The following is a 21,235-nucleotide window of genomic DNA, read 5'->3' on the forward strand; positions in this document are numbered from 1 at the left end:
CTGCTATTGAGATGAAAAGCTGTAGCATTAAGGAGGATTTGATCTCCAGAGAAAAGAATCAAACTGGTTGAATCTTCCAGAGAAGAAGGGTAAGCGCTGTGTTTGCCCTCCCAGGCCTTTTTCTTTCACTTCCTCTGCTGCTGTTTGCACAGAGTTGCCCTGATAATAGGAGAAAAGAGCCATGAACATCTCAGATAAGAGCTTATATCCTGCCTTCAGTCTTATGCTCCTTTAGATTGAGGAATGCTTGGACAGTGTGTTCATACTAAATGCCTGTTGGAAGTGTGCTGTTTATTGGTGACCTGATGCCATGTTTACTGAAGTCATTTCACATGTAGTGCTATAGATGTCTTTTTACCAATTTACATATTTCGACCTCTGAATTTTGATTGCAGCTAAAAGAGAAGACAAAAAGGAGAAACTGGATGACTGCTTCAGATAAGCCATCTCTGTCATCAACACCTTGGTGAGGCTAACCCAGAGTCTTTAACCAGTCGTCAGGGATGAATTTTGTTGGAGTCTTATCCCTACTCTCTGTTGACCAGGCCCCAGCAGAAGCAAAACACAGTTTCCCAAAACTCTCAAGTGACTGAAGGATCTGTCTACAAGCAGGTCCATTTGCCAGTTAACCTCAGACTATTTCCCTCTAGCCAAATTACAGACATGGTCCTTAGCTTAGAACCTTTGTGGTGAGCAGTGAATTAGAACGTAGGGAGTCAGGTGTTTTTAAGGAATATTTCCATTCAGCTAGGATATTAAGATTATTCCGTTCTCCAGATCAAAGATGTCTAGAACATCAGGATTGGACTTTCAGATCAGAGACGAATCTCCTGTGGACCAGTTGGATAGACACTGAAGTTTTTATTTCTTGGCCTTCCTCTAACTAAACTCCATACCACCCTCTTAAGATAATCAGATGTGTCAGACCGTTGGTTTAATTTACAACTTTATTTGCATTAAATGCATTACAATTCTTGGGACATACCCTAATGGATCAACTTGATTAGACTGAGAAACTCTCCAGTCTAAATACCCATCTAGCGAGTGCCTCGCAGAGTATCCTGGTCCCTTTATTTCCATTTAGAAGTTGTCTCTTAATTTGAATTATTTGGCAAGTGGCTAAAAGCATTTGTTCTTTATTGATTTTGATGGATTCAATTTCAGAGAGTGACTTTTTCTGTCCTTGTTACCAAACTCAAAGGGTCATTGTGTGTGCTAGTTGCTCAGTCGTGTCTGACTGTTTGTGGCCCCCTGGACTGTAGCCTGCCAGGCTCCTCTGCCCATGGAAGTTTCTAGGAAAGAAAATGGAGTGGGGTGCCATTTCCTACTCCAGGGAATCTTCCCAGCCCAGGGATTGAACCCATGTCTCTTGCATCTCTGCGTTAGTAAGTGGATCCTTTACCATTAGCACCACCTGGGAAGCCCGAACTCAAGGGGAGGGATACCTTAATGTCACCCTCCTAAACACCAAATATGACTAAAACGTGAAAAGTTTCCAAATTATAACCTCCCATGTTTATCTGTATAGATGTTATATAGATATGTATATCTATATACATTTCCATCCCTGAGAAAGAGCATGAGAATTTAGAGCTTTAGGATAATAAGAACACAAAACTTAGAAAAAGGTACAGAACTCCAGGGGCAGATGGCAGGAGCAGTGGTGACAGTTCCCTGCACAGGCCCGTAAGGTGTGTCTGCTTCTGTGTCACAGCTGCGTCCCTCCACTTGCCTCCGCCTCTGCTCATCTCTCCTCCTTCTGGGGCCATCTTCTCCTGCTGCTCCTCGGGGCTCCTCCCTCCGTCTCTGCCACCGAAGCTCTTCTGGCCTCTCACCTCCAGTTCCTCCACTGCATAGTGGCCCCAAGCTCCCCTGTATCACTCATGGGTCTTTTACTCGTGCTCCTTCCCTTCCCTGCTTCTTCTTCCTCTTCCAGGCCCGCTGGCACAGCTCCCTTGATCTCCAGAGGATGGGACTGTGGCAAAAGACCAGCAAGGGGCCGAAAGCTGTGGCTGCAGCCAAACCCAGGAACTCTACCCAAGTGTCAACTGCTTCATCAGGTTAGACTTCTCGGACACACTGGATGGCTTCCCTCTCTGGTGTGCTGTCCTTCCTCCTCGGCACATACCTGCCCTTTTACACACCCTCTGTTATTTATTTATTTATCTATTCGTTCATTCATTTATGCTGCACTGTGTGGCATGGGGAATCTTTAGTTCCCCAACCAAGGATCAAACCCTGCATTGGGAGTGTGGATGGAGTCTTACCGCTAGACCACCAGGGACATCTCCACCCGCTGTTATTTAATCAGAAATCTCCTAACTTGCATTTTGCTCCATATCATCTCTCCAAACACATACTTTTCCATATTTTCATGTTCTTGTTCTTTCTTCACCTCTCTTCTCCATTCCTTCACTTTCCTATGGCTCTGTCAATCCATCCCCAGATAACAGCCAACCAGGGACGGTGGGTAGGAAAGCAAATCACAGTGACAACAGTTTGTTGAGCACCTACTATGTGCCAGATGCTGTACCAGGCACTGAGAACACAGCAGACCTTCAGGGAGAGCTGCCACTATAGCAGAAGGAGCCAGACAAGAAATAAGATAAAGGATAGAATATCAAATGGTGATAAGTGCTATAGGGAAAACTGAGGTCAGGAATTGGTCTGCGTATGGGCTGAGAGCTATAAGTTTGGATAAGTTGTCCAGAGAAGGTCTCCTGAGAAGCTGATATTTGAGTAAAGATCAGAAGGAGATGAAGGAGCAGACATAAAGATACTTGGAGGAAGAGCAGTCCAGGCATAGGAAGTGGCGAGTGCCAGGGTCCAAGGTGGGAGAGGAGAGAGGTGAAAGAGGAGGGATGGTGTGAGCCCACTGGAAATGGAGGGGAGGGGTGTGGGGCGCCTGGCCTGTGGACCACTTTGAGTGAGGTAGGGGCAGCCACAGACCTATTTCCAGCTGAAGCCCCTTCAGCATGTTTTTGGTGTTTTTTAAGATTCTTTTTTTTCTTTTAAATGTGGACCATTTTAAAGTGTTCATTGAATTTGTTTAGTATTACTTCTGCTTTATGTTTTGGTTTTTTGGCCAGGAGACATGTGGGATATTAGTTTCCTGACCAGGGATCAAACCTGCACCCCCTACGTTGGAAGGTGAATTCTCTTTCAGCTTGTTTTTGGAAAGTACTTTGAGGCCAAGGTGATGAAAGCTGTAAAATGGGAAATACACTGAGGCAAAGGGAATTCATACCCAACCATGGATTTTTTTCCCCTCAGTCCTATGGAAGCAGTGAGCCCTGTCCCCTTTCACCACCCTCCTTCTTTGGCAGCAGAAGAAAGAGGACAGCAGCCCTGTGGGTCTGGCCTCCGTCCCTGCCCTGCTCCAGCTCTTTGTCTGTGAGGCTGTGAGTGAATGGAGCCCTGCCTGCCACCTGCCTGTGACTCTCGAGCAGTCCCTCTGTGGAGGGACAGCCAGGGCGAGTGAAAGTTGATCAGTGGGTGGGAGGACAATTCATCTGACCTGTGCACAATCAGACTGGCCTCTGCAGTCTCTGCACAGAATCAAAGGCTCAGCTGGAATTTCAGTGCAAGGAGGGGAGTCAGAAAACGGGAACTGAGTTTCAGGGTGGGCTGTGGGAGGCAGCCACTGTGCCTGACCGTGGAAGAGGAGTAGGCATGTGCTTCTTCCCCTGCCTCCTGGACAGCAGCAGGCATGACCTCTAAGGGCCCAGCTGTGTCCTCCAGCGAGTTCTGCAGCCATGGAGCTTCTGCAGTCACACGCGGCAGCCTCACTGCAGTGCGTGCTCCTCTCCCTTCCATGCACCACTTGCTCTGAGCTGCCTGGCTGCTTGGGGGTTGGGAGTTGTCTTCTTACAACACTGGCTGCTGCCAGGGCTCAGGGCTGTGCTCAGTGTACCCGTGCCTGCCAGCCGTGTAGAGGGAGCACAGACTCACATCACCAGCCTTGAAAGGGGCTGTTTCCAGTTACTCAAAGGGTCCTCCTTGTGGTCCCTCCCCACTGTCCTTCGTGCTGACTCAGGGGGTCCATGCTCCCAGAAGGGCTCAGGTGTTACCTGTTTCCACCCCCAAAACACTCTGCATCCCTGGGCATAGAAGAGCAAGGTCAGTCCCTCTGGGTTTCCTTTAGTTTCCTTTCGTTTTTTATCCATGAGGTTGTTTGATTCTCAGGACAGCATCGTGGATCGGAGAGGCAAGCTATTGTTACTCCTCTTCGGTGGAATTTGGCCAAAGTCTCCTGAGGGGTTGAAGCAGACTCTTTTGAACATCCATTGAATGCTAGGGACCCTCTCCCCACAAAACTAGTATAGCAGGAAAACACTTCCAACTGGAGCACAGTTTGGGAAACATTCAGGGGCTCATGTACACACAGAAGCCCTGACACATGAGTCCCACGAAGCAGTGGTTGAATCTCCAAGGACCTGTGCTGAGGGATGCTGGCCCTGTGCTGTCCCCTGCCCTCAGAGTGCTGACGAGCAGCAAAGCCAGCTCCTCAGGTACAAACGCCCTGGCTGCATCTGTCTGTCTGTGCATGCACATGTGTGTTACATATGTTTTATGCATTATAACAGACTTAAAGTATATGTGACAAAGACATACTCACCTCCACTCCTACCCAAGGTTACCACTGATCGGCAGTTGGGTATATATCCCCAGATCTTTCCTTCCTTTCCCCCTTTTCCCAAATGAACACTCAAATATACATTACTGCTTTCCAAAGGAAAAATGGGATTGTCACCATAAAGACTGTCCTGTGTATTTTTTTCTTAGTCACATATCTTGGAGACATTCTCAGTACTTACAGACTCTGCCCTGTGATGTGGTGTGTCTTCCATTGTATAGATGAGCCACAGCTGGTTTAAGCATTTGCCTCTTGATTGTCAGCTGAATTATCTCTAATTTCCAGTGCTTCTCAAACATAACTCTTTGCATCTTGAAGTGTTTCTATAAGTCCTAAGAGGTTGGAAGAACAGATTCAAAAGATACAAATGTTTTCAGTGTTTGTACCAAAACGTCCATGAACCCACTTGTGCTGATCATGTTCCTCCATCCTCAGCTGACAGTGTGTTAAATAGCCATGCCATACAGGTTCAGTCACCACAGTGTAGTGTTAACACCATTCTCTAAAAAATTCTGGCCCAGGGAGTCTTCAGAGGATGGAGTTTTCTGTGGATCACAGCCACTAATGGAGCACAGTGACACTCTTTGCAGCTATGCTCACCGGCAGCCAGCTATAAGTACTCATCCTGGAGAGAGAGCCCAAGTCCCCCAGGTCTGTTCAGAAGTACTTGGACAAGGCTCTCCACTCTGAGACTCAGTCCTGTGTGTTCAGGGTGTGCCTTCTCATGGGGTTAGAAGTGCCCCCTTGATAATGACCGTGATTCCCAAGGCATACTCAGGACCTAGGGTCTGACGGTGACTCAGAGTATCAGGTTCATCCTGTAAAACCCAGGTGGAATGATTGCTGGAGCTCCACATCACCTTAACACTATAAAGAGCTTATTATGCTCTTCTCTATACCTGACCTTTATTAATCCACTAAATCCTCACACTGGGCCTATGAGGGAGGTATTATTATTATCCCTGTTTTGTAGATGGGAAAACTGAGACACATAAGAGGCTAATTACTTGCTCCAGATTACGTAGTTAGTGAAAAGTAGCCAAACCAGTATTTGGACTCAGTCTGACTCCCAAGGCTGGGCTTTTAGCCACTGTGCTTTGCTACCCAATAGACAGACACTATGTTTCCAAGTGGTAAAAAAACACACACACTTTTTTTTCCTTTCCTTTTTTAATATTTATTTTATTTATTTGGCTGTGCTAGTCTTAGTTGCGGCTTGTGGATCTTCAGTCTCTGTTGTGGAATGTGAATCCTTACTTGCGGCATGTGGGATCTAGTTCACTGTCCAGGCATTTAACCTGGGCCCCTTGCATTGGGAGCATGGAGACTTAGCCACTGGACCGTCAGGGAAATCCAAAAAACTGTTCTTAATATCAGTGAGGATAAAGACAATGGTTCCCTGCCTGTTCAGATGGAGCATGTGTTTCAAGGTAAACCTCAGGCCAGACTCCCTCCAGATAGTGTCCTTGTACATCAAAACCCAACTTCAAACACCAGAACTTGTTACACATACTGTATTTGACCTTGTCCTTTGTTCAGCAGCCGGACATGAGATTTGCTCAAGCCCCCTAGCCTGTCTGCTTCTGTACTTAGACAGCTTTTGTAAATCGCTCATTGACGGACCTGTTCTTTCTGGGGTACCTAAGGCAGTAGACCTCTGAGGCTGCAGAGCTGCTGTGTAGGGGCATAGAAAATGTAGCAAGTCTTCCCATGAGCTCTAATCAGAACCCAGAAATGTCTCCTTAAAGGTTTGTTGTTTTTTTTGTTTCAATTTTTCACCTCTTATGAGCAGGGTTTCAGTTCTCAGATTTCAGTATCTCAGAATAACAATGGATGGTTTTAATTCTTGGGTATATATTTCCTACATATATACATTGACACCTCTATTCCATACCATTCCTTCAGAGAAAATGAGACTGGAATTCATGGGCCTATTTTGCAGAAGGGGAAAATAGGGTTCAGAGAGAGAAGTTCTTAAAAATGGAGAGAGAAACGGAGAAATGAGTGCACTAGAGCAGAGAAGCTTCTGACGTTATTCGCTAGTTTTGGTTGGTTGTTTGCTCTGCTGGGTCTTAGTTGAGGCACACAGGATCTCAGTTCCCTGATCTGGATGGAACCCTGGGCCTGCTGCATTTGAAAGCAACAAGTCTTAGCCACTAGACCCTGGGGAAGTCCCTGTTCACTGGTTCTTATAGGAACCAGGTAGCCAGCACCTAACTCCATCACAGAGATGCAGGGGCGCCAAGGGTGGAGCTGCTGTTGTGAGGAGCCGCTTCAGAGCTGCAGGAGCATCCTCTCTGCTTGGGGGACTGGGGACAGCTACTGGGCCTTTAAGTGGTTTATTAAATGAGGTAAGGTTTAATCTTCATTGTCTGCCCTAAGAGCTAAAGCCTGCTTAGAACAGTGCCTGGGTGGGGCTTTTCAGAGGTACAGCCCTAGACATCACACGCATAGGTAGCCAGGCGCTGGGGAGAACAAAGCTGCCTGCTCCAAGTTTCCAGAGTCTCTAGAGCTTGAAAAGGCTCCCCAACCCTTACCCCGCCCCACCCCCCACATTCACACACACCTTTATTAGACCACACACCCACTTTCCACACTTTAAAACCTGTGGTGACCATATTAATCCTAGGGAAAGGCCTGCCTGAAATTAGGCTGTCTGTACTAAAAGAAATGTGGTGCTGATGCTTCAGAGAGCTGGGCCTGGGGTGAGTCTCTACCCTCCCACCACCACTTCCCAAAGAAACTGTATCAGTGTTGTTCAGAGATTGCAAAGAACAAGGCTCCAGCATATGCCTTGTGGGAGTTGCTCTGTGGCCAGGGCCAGGACCATGTGAGAGAGAGTCGTCGGGACTCTGTGCCCCAAAAAAGAGCAGCCCAGATCCACCACCCTAACCCATCCTTCAGGGAGGAAAAGCCCTTCATGCACAGAAGTCCTGTCATTTGTGAAATAAACAAATCCTGGTTGCTATTTGGCAACTCTCTCCTCCCTGGCTTTACCCCTGTTATCCTGGAAAAAGCAGGCAACACTTCTGCCAATGGAAAGGTTGTATCAACCCCATTCCAGGTAGATTCAGAGATCTGGGTACACGCCTAGGTAGTCCCCATCCACCTCTGTTTATCTCCTTGGCTCTCCCTGCTAATTTCTACCTCAAATTAATGTCTTTTCTCCTTTTCCTTTTTACCTTGTGGCTCAGTAGTTCATTGGTTCATTGTTAAGTCTTTGAGGTCACTTCATTCAGACCAGTGTGGCAGGCAAGGTGCTGGGTAGACACTCGTCTACTCTGGAGCTCAGCCCCGGGACTGGCTGGTTGGTTGCTGTCCTCCAGGTCACAGAGATGTACTTGCAAACCCATGTGAGGAGAATCCATGGGATGCGTGCTCAATGCTGGATGCATAATAGAATCTCCTAGGGAATTCAATAAAAATTCAAGCCTGGAGCTCACCCCCAGTGATTGTGACTAAATTGATCCGGGATAGAGTCCAGGCATTCATGTTTTTAAAAAACCTCCTGGAGTTTTAAAAGTCTAATGTGCAGTAGCCAGACATGAGAACCGCTGCATTAGCTTATCTGGTGAGAAAAGGATGGCAGGGGGCAGGAAGAGAGAAAGACACAGAGTGTATGTGTTAGGGAGGTGTCCTAACAAAAAATACGAGTGTGGGACATATTTGGGGGGGTCTCTCCCCACAAAGGACTGATGGGAACTGCCCCTACCATTGGCTCTTCTCCAGTTGCTTTTATGGATGATGGAGCTTTGGACCTCCTCTGTGACAGTGACTAACTGTCTTTAATCAAGAAAGAGGACATGAAGCAGAAGTACGAGCACATTTAAGAACTGTAATTGACAATACTGTAACAAAGCCCAGGTGAATATGGAACGAGGTTACCTTAAGCAGTTTATTCCCCTCCTGTTGATCCTTGGTCCTACAACTGGAGCTCTAGGCTGGGATTGTGTCCCGATCAGGTCTGAGAAAAGTGAGTGTGTACTTGTGTAATGAGCGAGTATGCACGTGTTGGTTCTGGGTACAGTATGTTATGTGCACGTGTGGGTGTGGACATGCCCATGGTTATCAGGATGGGAGTCGGTTTACAGCACCCAGAAAAGACAGCCTCTCCCTGGGCAGGAGTGCGATGCTGCTGACATCATCATTCTTGGAAATACGTTTTTTTTCAGGAAGAGCATCCTCTCAGGGTGCTCCTAGAGCCCACATTTAGAGTGCCTGCCTCTCTTCCCCAGGATCACCATGACCCTGGATGAGGGACTGAGTGGAGGTTGACACCAGCTGGGTTGTGCCAGGCAAATCCTGTGCCCTGGTTCAGGGTTGTGTTGCCAAAAGGAAAGAATCTTTTTGGAATTCACTCAGAGTTGCTGGATGAGCAGGCCCAGATCTACGTACTCCCTTCTTCCCCGCAAAAAATCTCTTGAACAGTTCGAGGGATTTAAATAAAGCAAATTAACTGGAGTTTTGGCGGCCACTAATCCTGCATGCTGGCCCTCCCAACTTCCCTGCTTTTTCATTAGACTGAGGTTGCCGGACCTTTTGAACGTGAACCCATATATGATGCTATGTCCCACCCAGCACCAGTTTCTGTGAATTTACAATTTATATAATTTTATATTATTTTTATTTATTAATTTTTTCGATGTGCTGGGTCTCCGTTGTTGCACGGGCTTTCTCTAGTTGCAGAGAGCGGGGTCTGCTCTCTAGTTACAGTGAGGTGGCTTCTTGTTGCAGTGGTTTCTCTTATTGCAGAGCATGGGCTCTAGGGCATGCAGGCTTCAGTTGTTGTGGCTCATGGGCTTAGTTGCTCCGAGGCAAATGGAATAATCTTCCCAGACCAGGGATCAAACCTATGACCCCTGCATTAGCAAGCAGATTCCTATCCACTGTACCATTAATAGAATATTTGGAGAGTACAGAGAAAAAAGCAAAGAGAAAAATTCATTGACCTACCACCCAAATCTGATATTAATATCTGGGTGAATTTCTCTCCTGCTTTTTAATTCATAGGATTCAAAAGAAAACAGCAATGTTATGCAGTCATTCATACATGATGATTTTTGTATCCTGCCTTTTCATTTAATATTGCATTATAAGTATTTTTTGCATATTCCTACATTCTCTTCCTGAACATTATATTTAGTAGCTGCACAATATTCCACCAAGAAGGTAGATTATGCTTTAAAATCGCCTTCTGGATTTCTTTCTTCATTCACCTGAGGGAGGGAGAGGAAGGAAAGATGGCCAGGAAGAGCTTTTCCTGTTCAGGATTCCAAGAAAAGCATCTCCAAGTCTGGCTTGATACTTGGTTATCGTTCTTGTGTGCCCTTCTAATCCTGACCTTCAAGCCACCATAAAAGAACCTGGCCCCTTAGTAGGAACTGGCAGCCCTGCCTCCAGTCAAGCAGAGGCCCCTTAACGTTAAATGAAAACGACCCTTCCATCCAAGGAGAGAAAGACTAGAGTTAAAATCTAACCACTGTAACTGCAGGACAGAGAAGTCCTTAAGCCTCCTCCTTCAAACGTAGCACCTAGAAATGGTACTGATTACAGACTACTTGTCGGTAAGAGGGGAGAGCTATGAAAGGATAACTTTGTTTGCTGGTAGCTGCCTGGCTGCTGTCAAGGCACACACCTTCCACTTTGAATTATGTATTAACTAGTATTGCAGATTAAGCTGCCTTGAGGACAAAGCCCTATTTAGTCACCTGGGAGACATAGCCTGCTGCTCTTTGGGGGCCAATTTAAATTTCACCTTCATTAGCTTTGAGAGGTTTTGATTGTGGTCAGCCCAGAGGAAGTTGATGGGATGAAGCCTGGAGAGATTGGAGGAGACCTCATGGCTTGGTTGCCATCCTCCATTCTGCTTGCTTTGCTAGAAGCTGTGGGCTGGGTGCCAGGGTGGAACACTGAAGCGTGAGGTCAGAGGGCACGGGGGAGCTGTGGAGCTAGAACATCCCTCTACCCGTCCTCTGCCCAGTGACTCAGTAGGCAACCAGTGGAGCAGAGCAGCACCTGGCAGGGCTATCCCACAGCTTCAAGCATGAGTGATGACAACAGGGATCGAACAGCAGGCTCCTATTGGCACAGGTATTTGAATATTTCATGGGTTTGGATTTGAAAATTAGTTGAAAGGTGAGATATTGGTTTGTAGTAGTGTCAGATTCAGTCACCTCAGACCCTCCAGAGCTTTGAGAATGGCCTCTTCAGCCCTCCAAACTGTAGAAGTCTCTTTCCCTTGGTTACTCCACCACCTGTAGTCTCACTTGTGCCTGGTAGTTGACACTGCCAGCCCTCACCTCCACTTCCTGGAGGCAGCACCAACAATTCACACAACAGCCCTTTCTCACCCTTTTGTTGTGATTTATCTGCATTCTAGGGCTTCCCAGGTGGCGCTAGAGGTAAAGAACCCACCTGCCAGTGCTGGAGACTTGAGAGACTCTGTTTAGATTCCTGAGTTGGGAGGATCCCTTCTGCCTCCCAACAGGTCTCCTACCCAACTCCTAGTCTTTACCCCAAAGTACCAAACAAGACTTATAACCTCTTACTGTTTTGCTCTGACATCTTCAGTAGGTCTCTGTTACCTACTGGATAAAATCCAGACCATTCTGTCACCCAAGGCCCTCCAGAATCCGTTCCCAGCTTCTTCCTCTGCAGGTAGACTATCAGGCACTTTGTACATGGCAGCAGCGATGTAGGTTCTTAAGTGTAAATTTCTTGTTTCATGACTGGTCTTTGCTGGGCTTTGAACACACCTCACACATTCCTCTGCTGCTGCTGCTGCTAAGTCGCTTCAGTCGTGTCTGACTCCTAGCGACCCCATGGACTGCAGCCTACCAGGCTCCTCCGTCCATGGGATTTTCCAGGCAAGAATACTGGAGTGGGTTGCCATTGCCTTCTCTGGACACGTTCCTCTACTTTCTCTCTTTTAGAATGTTTGTTTGGCTGTGTTAGGTATTAGTTTGTGGCATGCAGGATCTTCGTTGTGGCTCACTGGCTTCTCTAGTTGCTATGCACAGGCTTAGTAGCTGTGCTGCCACGAGGGTTTAGTTGCCTTGTGCCACCACATGGGATCCTGGGCTTCCCTGGTGGCTCAGATGGTAAAGAATCCGCCTGCAATATGGGAGCCCTGGGTTCGATCCCTGGGTTGGGAAGATCCCCTGGAGGAGGGCGTGGCAACCCACTCTGGTATTCTCGCCTGGAGAATCCCCACGGACAGAAGAATCTGGCAGGCTACAGTCCATGGGATCACAAAGAGTCAGACACGACTGAGTGACTTAGCACACATGTGGTATCCTCGTTCCCCAGCCAGGGATGGAACCTATGTCCCCTGCTTTGGAAGACCAGTGGATTCTTAGCCACCAGGGAAGTTCCTCCTCTATATACTCTTTGTAAATGATGCCTTCTGTCTAGAATGCTCCTGCCGCTTTTCGTGAAACTCTGCTCAGCCCATACCAGCTCAGAGATCTCTTTGATGAAAAAATCTTCAAATTCTTCTAATTGGAGTCTCTCAGCAACATTTAATTATAAACTTTCTTCTATGGTAACAAGTTTTCAAGTGTATTTGTCTTCAAAATGGATAACCATTTAGACAGCAGAGACCAGCCTGAGACTTTGCAGGGCCAAAGCATCCTTCTTGGCTCAGAGCAGGTCATATATGAATGTTGAAATACCGCATGAACCTTCTGCCACAGAACTGAATAGGAGGCTTACCCTCTGGAATCTGGGTAGCAGCTAGTTCAGCACCCTCTGAAATCACGTTTTTAAGTAATTGTATATGGAATTATTCCTATTTCTAAATCCCCAGTGGTAAGCAGAGATAAATGTGAGCTTTGTTTTATCAGCCCCTTAAAGATTCCCCAACCCACCTCCCCCTGAAGAGACTAATGCAAATAGGGCCCAGCAAAGTGGATGTTAATTACAGGCAAATTCTGCCTGGCCACAAGGGTAAAGCTCTCCTAGCTGCCCGATCACACTAGGTTGCCTGGCCCTGAAGACCAGAAAAAGAGAATTTGCTCACCAGGGGAAGCCATTTAGGGGGTCAAGCCAGTGGATATGGGCAGAGTGTTTACTGTTCTCATAATGGTGCCCTGGGCCTGCTGTTTATTTCAGAGGTTTTAATTGACTAGTGAGGTGGTGCTATATCAGCTCACCACCTATAAACGTCCCTGGAACCAGCTGAGTGAGTTAGGCACTAAGCCTGTGGGACAAATTTGGAGTCTTGGAAATTAACTAGGCATGAGATGATCCCGGAGCAGCCCCAGGAAACTTGCACCCGGAGAAGTCATGCTGCTGTGTTGCTGAGGGCAGAAGGGATCTTTCCAAACCGGCTGCTCTGTTCCTTAATTGTCTAAACAGGTCACTTGCAAGCAGCCAGTTGGCCGGATCTGACTCAGACACATTTGGCCTGACCTGTGGAGTGTTTTTTAACGTTTGAATTAGTAGCTAACACTTCAGTAGGAGAAGACTTCACATAAGAATCTGAATTTCTGGCTTCTCCTAACGATAGAGCACCTGGCCATGCTGGGCCATCTCTCTCAAAGGGACATCCCCTTTAAATGGGACATTCACTTCCCACCAAGCTGATCACTAATTTTTTGTTGCTGCCCAGCCTCTGCTTGTTTCCCCTGTTCTAATAATTTGTAGATTACAATGGGAGGTAGAATTAGATAGCTCTTCCAGTCTGGCAACTCCAGACTCTATAATGCCCCTGCGTGTAGAGGCAGTAGTTAGAGCTCAGGGAGTCCATAATGCAATTGAGATAAGGCATTTTTCATGAATACTGAACTTCCTGCCACCAAGCGTCACACCCTAGAGGGATAGGTATGTAGAATCCATAGCATTGGCAAGCAGATGCCATTCTCTGGTTGAAGTTGGCTGGAGTTAACCTTTACTGAGCACTTACTCTTGGTTGGTCTTTTCAATCTTTATGACAGTCCTGTCAAGCAGATAATCAGTCCCATCTCTGGGATGAAGATACTGAGGTTAGTGCCACATGGCTGGCTAGTGACAGAACTTACTCCAAGGGCTTACCCAAGGTCTTCTCTCTCCACTTGAGCTTCAGTAGCTGTGATGCATAGGCTTAGTTGCTCCTTGGAAGATCCCCTTGTGGGATCTTCCAGGATCAGGGATCAAACCCGTGTCCCCTACATTGGCAGCCAGATCCTTAACCACTGGACCATCAGGGAAGTCCTTGAACACTTGTTATAAAAAGCACACGAAAAAGGAATGTTTAAACTATGTAGCATATTAGTGATGATTTTCTCAAGCAAGAGTCCAAAATGATTTGGTTTATATACTGCAGGATGGGAGTGGGTGGAGATGTGTCAAGGTCTGTTTACCTGGGGGACTGAGGCGTGAGCTCTGTGGCCCAGTGTGAGTCATGGTGAGCCCCTCAGACTTCTGAGAGGAGCAACTTGCAGACTGCAACTCACATTCCTATAAATTTTCATAGCAGTTGTCCCAGGGGTATCCAGGATATGTAAATTCATTTTTTACTAGTCTTCAATTATAATACATCCAAGATTTTCCGAGATTTAGAAACCATTGTGTTCAGCTGATTGTAAACTTCCTTCCTTGAATGCTAAGAACTCATCTCTGCCCAACTCTACCCCACCCCACCTCACCTCACCCAGGTCTAGCGTCAGCTTTAGGGAACTTAGAAACCTCTGGTGATAAGGTCAGTTGGGAATTTAGGAAGTCGTGGGTGTCGGAAGTAAAGGTGTAAAAAAGGGGAGGAGGAATTGGTTTTGGCTCTAGGACACAGGGAACTTTCAAGGTTCGTGCAAAACCGTTGTAGCTCTTGAAAGCCTTGAAGTCATCAGCGCCCCACTGCGGAATTCAGAGCTTGTCAAAATTGTTAAAACCTTTGACCATTTTTTTTTTTAATTTAACGAGTATTGTCTTCTGAGCCTTTTTTACCCCCAGCAGGAAGGTTCTGCTGTTATAGCTTTAGGTTTAGCTTTTTGTGTTCTACACAAAGCACAGCTCCGCGTGCAGCAGTCGGGGGATTTCTACCTGCTTGCTCGCTTTGCAGGGTGAGTAGGGTTCGAGGCTTAGAAGACGGGGCGTGGGGCAGAGGGCAAGTGAGAGTCACAATTTTGGAAGCCCCTATGGGTTATACTGAAGTTAACTGCTTCAGGTTCCATGTTGAGCACAATGACCACCTCTTCCCTGGGCAGTTGGTCCCGGGCTGAGCGCGGAGGAACTTGGCTTTTGGCTTCGGTTGGGAAACCCAATTTCGGAGTGTGCGGAGACTGCGAGTCTTTCCGAACAGGAGGAGCCGCGTCCACTCGGGACCCTGCGTCCCACCGCGCGCCGGGCTTCCCCCGGCCAAGTCGGGAAGGGGATGCTCCCTCGCGGCCCTCAGGGAAGCCCTCCCACTCTTCCCAACTTTCCCGGCCCCAGGGCCGTAGGAGGGCGCTTCTCCCGGCGGGGGCGCGCTGGGTACTTAAAGGCTGCTCGGCGGGGCCAGCGCTCGTCAGTCGGAGCGCGCAGCAGCGGCGGCGCACGGTGGAGCGAGGCGCGGCGGCGAGGAGCGGGAGGAGGGGCATGGAGCCGCCGCGGGCCTGCTGAGCACCGGAGCGCGGGCAGCCGGCGGCACGGTGAGCGCGGGCCTGGCTACCCGGCCAGCCGTCTCAGAGGGGCGGGCTGCCCGAGGAACCCGGGCTCCAGGGGTGGCGCTTGCTCAGCCCAGCGGACCCCGCCGGCTCCCCCAGCCAGCCGTGTGGGTGCTGCGTGCAGCGCCGCGAGGCAAGCTGAGGGCTGCGGCATCTCCAGGCTTCCCGGCGGCTGTTCCTGTAGCCCCCTCCCCATTGACCCCTCCTCCCTTTCTTCATCCTCTCCTTCTCCAGCCTCTCCTCCCTTCCTCCCTTGCGGCTCCTGTTTTGTGAATGGATTAGGAGGTGGACGACGGTGAGGCGCACCAGGCTGGCTGGAGTCTCGCTGCCCCAGGCCGGCCCGGGTGTTCGCACCTGTCCAGGCACCAAGATGCTCGGGGCCCTGGTTACTGCGGGTCAACCAGGCCGTGGCCGCAAGTACCCGCAGCCTGGGCTCCCCTTTCCTTGGGGACTCGGAGGGGCTGGGAGGGAGGCCGGGCGCAAAGAGCCCCTGCCCCGCGCACAAGTTTCCGTCCCGCCGCGTGTGGGCCCCGCAGCAGGGCACACCTGTCAGCTGGAGAGGCTACAGACTGGGCAGCCCCGCGCAGTGTCGGCAGTAGATTGGGGCGTTCGTCTTTGGCTGGAGGTTTTCTCTTTTCCACGTCTCTCGGGGTAGGGGGAGGGCTTAGGGCGCGTCCCCAATCTCTTGCCCTTGAAGCCGGGTGCGCATTAAGCTACAGGGGCCGAGCTCTCCTGGATCTCCTCTGAGAAAAGCGGGTGGAGGGGGACAAGAGGCTCCTCTCCGCCGGCTTGAGGGGAGACACGGTCCCCTGTCTGAGCAGGGCCACTTGAGGCGGAGCTGGCACCAGAGCCTGATTGCACATAGGGTCTCTGGCTGCGGGACCTTCTTGGGGGTATAGGGGTGCCAGGATAAAGCGTTTAGTTCCTGAGCGGGGAAGGAGGGGTCCTGCCCGGGAAAGGAGGGGGCCGGCGACACTGAGGATGCCGCCTTTGTCTGCAGGCACACTTTGCCAAGGTAGCGCCCGTCCCCCCTCCCCCCAAGAGGTGAGTGGGGCCTGGTCCGACTGATTCCTTGCATTTTCCGTTTCTTCCCGGCTGGGTCGTGGGAAACGGGCACGTGGGTGTGGCTGGCACCGCCTTCGTTAGAAAGCCAGGGTCTGGTGGGGGTGAGAAGCATGGCCAGTGCCTTCCGGGCTGCGTTAACCTGGTGGGCACCGCCTCTGGCACTGCACCGAGGCGGGGCGCCAGCGCCGGGCAGGTTGCTGGGTTGGCCTCGGCGCCCCCTGCTCTTTACCAGCGCGCAGGCAGGCAGCAGTGCCCGCAGCGCCCCCATGGCATATAAGCTCTAGAGGGGGGTGGGGGCTCTCCTGGGTGGTGGATGCAGGGCCTAGGGGCCCGGGGACTGCAAGCGCATGCGAGAGCCCCCCGGGGGGTGGGGCGGGGGAGACAAGGACGGCTGGGAATCTTGCAGAGGAAGCACAAGGCAGGCTCCCCGGGACAGCGGGGCAGAGCGCCCGGAGGCCGAGCTTCCCGGAGAGGTGAGGCTGCCAACAGCACTTTCCGGACCGAAGCTGCTGGAATGCTGCTGAGGCCTGAGTCTCCGGTTGATTTAGGCACCGACTACGTGTTCCTCACCCCTCCTGTGTGAGAGGTGGCAGGGGAACCAGCCCCCTAGCAAGAAAGTATGTTTGTGTTGAGGTGGCAGTCAGGAGTCAGTTTGAGTGAGACCTAGACTTGGAGCAAGCTTGGAAGTGAGACCCCTTTGTCTGTAAAGGGTGGGTGGTGGTGGTAACAGGATTCTCCAGATCAGGCAGTTGGCAAGGAGAGGAGATGGGGAGAGGGCCTCAGAGTAGCGGGCAGGGAGCTGTCCTCATCAGCCTTCCCCCAACCCCTCCCCTCCCCCACTCAGTCCTTCAGGGCTACTGTTCAGTATAATGATTTACCTGGGACCTATGGAACAAGAAACCATTGGAATCCCTCCCCCAAGGAGTTGCTAAGTCCCAGAGAATTTGGGCAAGATCAGGCAGCCAGGGCGATAGTAGGGCTGTGTCTCCAGCACAAGGCTTCAAGTACCAAGTGCTAGACTCGGCTCATTAAAACACAGCTCTTTTCAGATGGGCAGATGCTGGAAGTCCTGAGTTTTCCTAACAGAACCTGCCAGCATTTCCTGGAGTAGCGGGGCAGGGGTACAGGGGTACGTGGACGGAGATTCCATGCAGGCACTAGGGCCAAGTGGATGGGGCTTCCTGGCAGGCACCCGTCCTGGGCTGCTGGGCTGCTGGGCTGCTGCAGTGGCAGCTGCAGTTCCCCCTGGTGCCCCAGTGCTGGGCTTCCAGGAGGGCTGTCCACACCCCAGCTCTCATTTCCTTTTCTTTCCCTTGTCTGCTTTTCCTGGTTACTTTCCCTTTTTTTTTTTTGCTGCCTCTCAAGTCAAAGAGAAAAAGATGAGAAAACAGAGAACATTGGTAAACTTTCTCTTACAGATTTAGTTGTTTTGAGAAAGGGAAGCTGTTTCCTCCTTTTTTCCCTCAGGCACCTCTCTCTGTTTCCTGCTCTTTCTCATCTTTTCCTTCCCCACTTTCTTCATGGGTGTGATCCCCTGGTGAGTATAGGGCATAAAGGCTGCCTAGCTGCCCTTGCCCCTCCACTTCCTCCTTCTTCTTGGCTTTTCAGATGCTCAGAGCTTCCTCTGGCCTCAGGCTCACCGCTACTGAAGCTTACCTGTGAGAGCTTTGGGTCAGGTAGATCCCAGTTCTGCCACCAGCTAGGTCTCTCTCAGATCTCTCTGGCTTGGGTTTAGCTAATGATAGTAAACGCTGCTTTGAGTGCTTTATGTATATAACCCATGTAATCCTCAAAGCTGTTAGGAGGTTAGTGCTGCAACACACATTTTACAGATGAATAAGGGGTAGAACGGGCACACAGTAAGTGGCAGAGCTGAGCGTTCTTGCCTGGAGAATCCCATGGACAGAGGATCCTGCCTGTCCTCTGTCTGCTACTAAACTACTACTACTACTGGTCTGGCTTTCGCATCTCCAGTCTTAGTCATGTTCAATAAATGGTGATGGTTGTTATTAGTGGATCATTTCCCCAGTTCTAGGCCAGGCCCAGAGAACATGCCCCCATGGCCATTGACCAGAGAAACTGCCTCCCGCTGACCCACTTCTCCCACCTTCTCCCACCAGATGCCGGTGCAGCTGACAACAGCCCTGCGCGTGGTGGGCACCAGCCTGTTTGCCTTGGCAGTGCTGGGTGGGATCCTGGCAGCTTATGTGACAGGCTACCAGTTCATCCACACAGAAAAACACTACCTGTCCTTTGGGCTGTACGGTGCCATCCTGGGCCTGCACCTGCTCATCCAGAGCCTGTTTGCCTTCCTGGAGCACCGGCGCATGCGACGGGCAGGCCGGACACTGAAGCTGCCCTCCCCATTGCGGCGCTCGGTGGCGCTCTGCATCGCTGCGTACCAGGAGGACCCCGACTACCTGCGCAAGTGCCTGCGCTCAGCCCAGCGCATCGCCTTCCCCGACCTCAAAGTGGTCCTGGTGGTGGATGGCAATCGCCAGGAGGATGCCTACATGTTGGACATCTTCCACGAGGTGCTCGGTGGCACCGAGCAAGCCGGCTTCTTCGTGTGGCGCAGCAACTTCCATGAGGCGGGTGAGGGTGAGACGGAGGCCAGCCTGCAGGAGGGCATGGACCGCGTTCGGGACGTGGTGCGGGCCAGCACCTTCTCGTGCATCATGCAGAAGTGGGGAGGCAAGCGAGAGGTCATGTACACGGCCTTCAAGGCCCTTGGTGATTCGGTGGACTACATCCAGGTGAGGGTGCTTCCCTAGGTGTGTGTGGATGTGTGGATGTGTTCAGCCAGCCAGGCATACTCTCCTGGGGAAGTTTAGGTCCAGTCTGGGTGCCCTGTGTCTTGTATTTTCCTCCCCTACACTTCAGAAGGCAGTAAACACAGTAATTTTAAACAGCTGTCCTGGGGTCAAGAAGACCTAGGCGGGAATCTTGGATCTGCTGGTGCTTTAGCTGAGTGAATCTGGGCAGGTCTCTGGACTCTGGGCAGGTCTGTGGATTGGTATCCCCAGAGTGGCAAACAAGTGTATAGCATTTACTTTATACCAGACACTGTTATAAGTATTTCATGTGTTTTAGTTCTTTTAATCCTCACAATATTCCTAGGGGATGGGTACCGTGCTTATTTTTACTTACAGAAACTGAGCCTGCAGTGCAGCTGCCTAATGCCTAACTTGCCTCATGTCGCACAGCAGTAATGAGCAGAGCCAGGAGTTGGGCCCAGGCCGTTTGTCCTTGTGCAATACTGCCTCACCATTGACAGCACGGGGATGAGCCTCTTCATAAAGTGTGGGGAAGAGCAAAAAAGAATCATGCTCCAAAGCACTCAGATAGTTTTAGTTATGGGTTGATGAAAAGTCTCACTCTTTCTGGTGTCAGGTTCTTGTCTGTGAGGTGGAGGGACACACGTGCGAATTAGCCCCCAGCTCAGTGCTGCAGCCATCTTGGCAGGGCCAGGACCCCAACAGACCCTGCCTCGCTTCCAGCTGAAGCGGGCATTGACACCTCCTTGAAAATTTTATTATGTTGACAAGGTAACACGGCTCCAGTTTTCATATAACAAAACCTAGAGAAAACTGATCAAAGATTATGCATCTCAGTACCGAGTAGAAACTGACACCCAGGACCCAGATTTGTGGTCCAGCATCTGTTCCCCCTTCTCTGTTCCTGCCCTTCTGCACATATGCCCATTGCTTGAATGAATAGCAGCTGCTGTGGTCGCCCACCTACGTACCAGCACAGTCTTGCTGACAGCATGTTGCGTACTCCAATATTTAAATTTTCTATACGGTACCCACCTAAAATTAGCTTGCTGCAGATTTTTTTGTCTTGGCTGTTTGGCAAGTTGTACCCTCGCATAAGAGTTGGTACACCTACCTCTTCCTGCCTTCCTAGGCCCAAGGGCCTCCTCAGCGCCAGAGAGGGAGGGCTGTGAGACAGGTCTTAATTCTGCAGTCCGTCTAGGGTCAGGGGCCTTTGAGACTTGCCAGTGGACTCAGACGACTTAGAAAAAGCCCTGGAGCCCTGGCACAGGCTCAAGCCGTAGTGACTGCTGTCTATTCCCTCGAAGCACAGGATCCCCTCAACCCTGCCCTCCCACACCTCTTCCTTTCCAGTGTGTTCTGGTGGGTCAGCACATGGGCTCACCTGGGGCAGCCCTGGGCCTGCCTGTCAGTGAACACTCTGGATTTCAGTCTGTCTTCATGAGCCCGCTGAAGGTGTCTTTCCCTCTTCAGGAGATAACCCTGCTTCAGCCAGTGGGGAAGCCCAGGCAGCCGTTTCCTAACCTTGCTCAGTTGGAAAGACCTCCCTGGGATGAAGGAAGTGCTGCAGTGTGAGGAATGAGAGTCAGGGCTGGAGTAGTTGTGTGACCAGCAGCGCTGGGAAGCTTGGCCTATAAGCTGAGGAGGTTCTGGGAGTGTGGCCTGAGCCTCCTGCGACCTTCCCAGTCTGGGCCAGTGCTGTAAGGATGTGTCAATGGGGAGGCAGGTCAGAGTGGCTGCGATGACTCTGGCTGGTTCCCCTCTGCCCTCTGCTGCTTGTCTGCAGTCACTGAATCTTCCAGGATGGAGAGAGAAAGCAGAGGGTTGGAGTGCAGCCCCCTTCCTGCAGGCTAGTGGGCTCTCACTCAGCAACTTTAGTAGAAGAATTCTAGGCTTTTGCAGACTCTGGGCTCATCTGTGGATACTGTTTCTTGCTCTGTTGGGGTCAGGAAGCCAGTTCCCCTACCCAGTGGCTATTTGGGATTTTTACAGCATCTCAGTAATTTTCTAAAATGTAGACAAGGAGTCAGGCAATAAGGTAAGTGTTTGTAGTACAGGTTCAACTATTAACAACAATGGGTCACCTAACAGAATCAAACCAGGAGTCTCCTATGGAGGGGAGGGTGGGTGGGCAGGAT

The 21,235-nt window shown here is 50.2% G+C and overlaps 1 protein-coding gene across 5 annotated transcripts in view; it reads left to right on the forward strand.

Annotated features, from left to right (window-relative positions):
• HAS3 (hyaluronan synthase 3) overlaps positions 1-21,235 on the forward strand; it is a 26,612-nt gene continuing 5,377 nt past the window's right edge. The window contains exons 1-4 of one of the 5 annotated variants that reach the window (XM_024977958.2): positions 1-89; positions 396-466; positions 1,937-2,060; positions 18,441-19,076. In XM_024977958.2, coding sequence (XP_024833726.1) covers positions 426-466; positions 1,937-2,060; positions 18,441-19,076 — 801 coding nt within the window. In that variant the 5' untranslated portion in view covers positions 1-89; positions 396-425. Of the gene's footprint in view, positions 15,241-17,852; positions 19,077-21,235 lie in introns of those variants that run through there. The other 4 variants (XM_015475705.3, XM_015475704.3, XM_005218460.5 and 1 more) reach the window with 4 other exon arrangements.

The sequence above is a fragment of the Bos taurus genome, chromosome 18 (genome assembly GCF_002263795.3).
Source record: "Bos taurus isolate L1 Dominette 01449 registration number 42190680 breed Hereford chromosome 18, ARS-UCD2.0, whole genome shotgun sequence".
Taxonomy (NCBI): domain Eukaryota; kingdom Metazoa; phylum Chordata; class Mammalia; order Artiodactyla; family Bovidae; genus Bos; species Bos taurus.